Source organism: Phytophthora cinnamomi (assembly GCF_018691715.1).
Source record: "Phytophthora cinnamomi strain GKB4 chromosome Unknown Contig111, whole genome shotgun sequence".
NCBI lineage: Eukaryota > Oomycota > Peronosporomycetes > Peronosporales > Peronosporaceae > Phytophthora > Phytophthora cinnamomi.
In genome coordinates this window covers 133,631-136,109 of record NW_027151044.1, presented here as the reverse complement: position 1 = coordinate 136,109, position 2,479 = coordinate 133,631, and the positions used below count along the sequence as shown (strand labels likewise).

Below are 2,479 nucleotides of genomic sequence, written 5' to 3'. Positions count from 1 at the left end.
AAAACATTTCCATGCAACTGGAGCTCCCAGTCAAAATCCGTGTTCTTCACTCGGCTACGGGGCGAAGCACATTTTCCACTCGAAGTCGTTTTCTCGGGATCGAGTTGTCGACCTCCAGATGAGGCTGCTGAACGTTGAGCAGAGACTGGAAGCAGCCGAGGAACCCCTAGCAGCGCAGGGCCAGAAAGAAACCACGAACTTGAGCGCTTCCTCCAAATGTGCGCGCTGGCAGGACGACGCAGGAAAAAATTAAATGGAAGGAGATCAAGGAAGGCGCCTGCGCACTCTCAGCGCAAGGCCACGGAATCCGTTTCCTTGTTGCAAGAACCTACATTTTATGCGCCAAGGTGTACTTGGCGCCGCAGCAGAGTGGAGGTCATATAACCGTCTTTAGAAGCCTCGAGTGGACCGCGTGCCGCTGCACGCATTTCGATGGTTTAAATGGCTCCGTTCGACGTTGACGATGAGTTGAAAGGCCAAGTCACGCACGCACCGCACAACGTCGAGGTCGTAGTGACTGCCGCGATAAGTGGAGATTAAGTACAGGGCAAGGGGATCGATGTGCACAACAGGACGCAAGTTAAGACCAAGCAGCAACTTGCATTTGGTGTTTTGCGTTGCTTTTTGAGATTAACGGAATTGCATCTTGCTTTCTATCGAGACAATTTCGCTTCTAGCGCTTGAATATGCCTCCTGTTCAATTTTAACCCGCATCATAAAACCGGGCACGAAATCTACGCTAGTACATTTGCATCTTCTGGTTGTTTGATATGATCTGGCTGTAGCGGAGCATTCTTAGCGCTGCAATGCTCCAGAATGCCAAAGCCTCCCATCACGAGAGCTGACCCAGCTATGCCTTCCCATGAAAAAGAAGTGTTGTGAACTACAGTGTCCACAACTCCTGATAATGGGATCGTCAGCATGCATCCAACGCTCGTCTCCAGCGGCGACGTCCAGCACAATGACAGCGGGAGAAAGGTGCAAAAAACTACCGCCATCAAACCGCTTACCAGCATCAACAACAGTCCGTGCGTGCTGTCGGGCAGGCCCAACGGCTCGTACACGGCCTCAATGGGACTGTAAGCCAGCAGAAAGCTGCCGGTTAACCAGAGCGGGATTGTAAAAAGTCCGCACAACCCCGTCATCGTTAGCAGCGTCGCTGTATCCGTGATGCCATCGCCCACCGTTAATTTAATCGCAACTTCGTAGCCTCCGTACAGTGCCGCCGACAGCACAACCAACAGCCCGGCCACCACGCCCGTGCTAGCCATCTCGCCGAGGTCGCTGCCGTTCTGGAACATGACGATCATCGTGACCCCCACAAAGGACGTGAAGACGCCGCACATCTTGCCAAGCGACAGTCGCTCGTGCAGGAAGCAGATGGAGAAACAGTACACGAATAGTGGCGAGCAGTTGAAGATGGCGGTTCCTGCTGCCACACTCACGTTGGCCAGCGCCGCATACCAAAAGTAGTCCGTCACGCAGTAAAACGCGCTCAGAAATGCCGCGAGTCTCCACAACCTAGTCAATGGGATCACTGAGTGGCGTTCCAGCACCCCAACAAAGTCCAACGGAGCGAGTCGATCATGTTCCCCACCCCGAATCCAGAAGTACCCGACTAACAGCGGGAGCAGAACAACCTGCAACAACAAGAACAACCCCCGCCATCACGAAAGTCAGCAGCGGCCCCAGCACTCGCCCCAATTGGAGGAAATCGTACCGGTGCCGTGTGGTTGAAGCACACGATGAAGAAGGGCTTGTTGAACGCAACCGCTGCCTACAATAGCACAAACATGGCCACTAGCTCGAGTCAACCAACTGATAGACATTTGAAGAGATGCAAAGGAGCTGCTTCCGGACCTGCAGGCCTTGAGAAGCTTCGGCTTGCAGCACCCACGACCAGATGAGAGCTGTAAATGTGCATTGAAGCAAAGGGACAGAGGTTCGTTAGTGGTTTCGTGTGCCAATGTGTCAATAGTTGCTGTTTCCCACCTCCGAGAGCGACGAGGCCTGCGTGTTTGGGCAAGTTCTGTCTACTTTTTGCGCAGGTTTCGTCCGGTGGCGAGAGCAGCTTGGTGAGCTCGTGCGGGGGGAGTTCGGTCACCCGCGTCATGGCGATCGATACTTTCGGCGACTTGCGCAGCAGAGTGCAGATGGACAACTGACGGTTGAAGCGCGACGAACGATAAGAGGGAGTGGCGCTGGATGTCGCGCGAAGGTCGCGTCTAGAACCCTCCAATTATCATATCTGTACTTGTATGATTGCATTCTTAATACAAAATTAAGAAACTAAAGCCTGTATGAATTGATTGAATCTGTAGATGATTTGGCGAAAAAATTTTAGGGATGGGGGAGAGAGACTGCGTGTTGCGAGAAGACTGCGTGTTGCGAGAAGACGGCGTCGAGTTTTTGCGTGTTTACAGCAAAGGCGACGGGCACGGGTGATTTATATGAGTGAGCCGCCATCGATAGATAGTGA

The 2,479-nt window shown here is 53.0% G+C and overlaps 1 protein-coding gene across 1 annotated transcript; it reads right to left on the bottom strand.

Moving 5' to 3' along the window:
- Positions 1-883: 883 nt before the first annotated feature.
- On the bottom strand, positions 884-2,113 carry IUM83_15708 (putative vacuolar membrane protein; the record flags this gene model as incomplete). The annotated part of the gene is made up of 5 exons (XM_067940544.1): positions 884-901; positions 1,011-1,640; positions 1,721-1,777; positions 1,861-1,910; positions 1,993-2,113. 5 exons carry the CDS (start codon positions 2,111-2,113, stop codon positions 884-886), a joined length of 876 nt encoding a protein of 291 aa, XP_067782013.1.
- Positions 2,114-2,479: the final 366 nt, after the last annotated feature.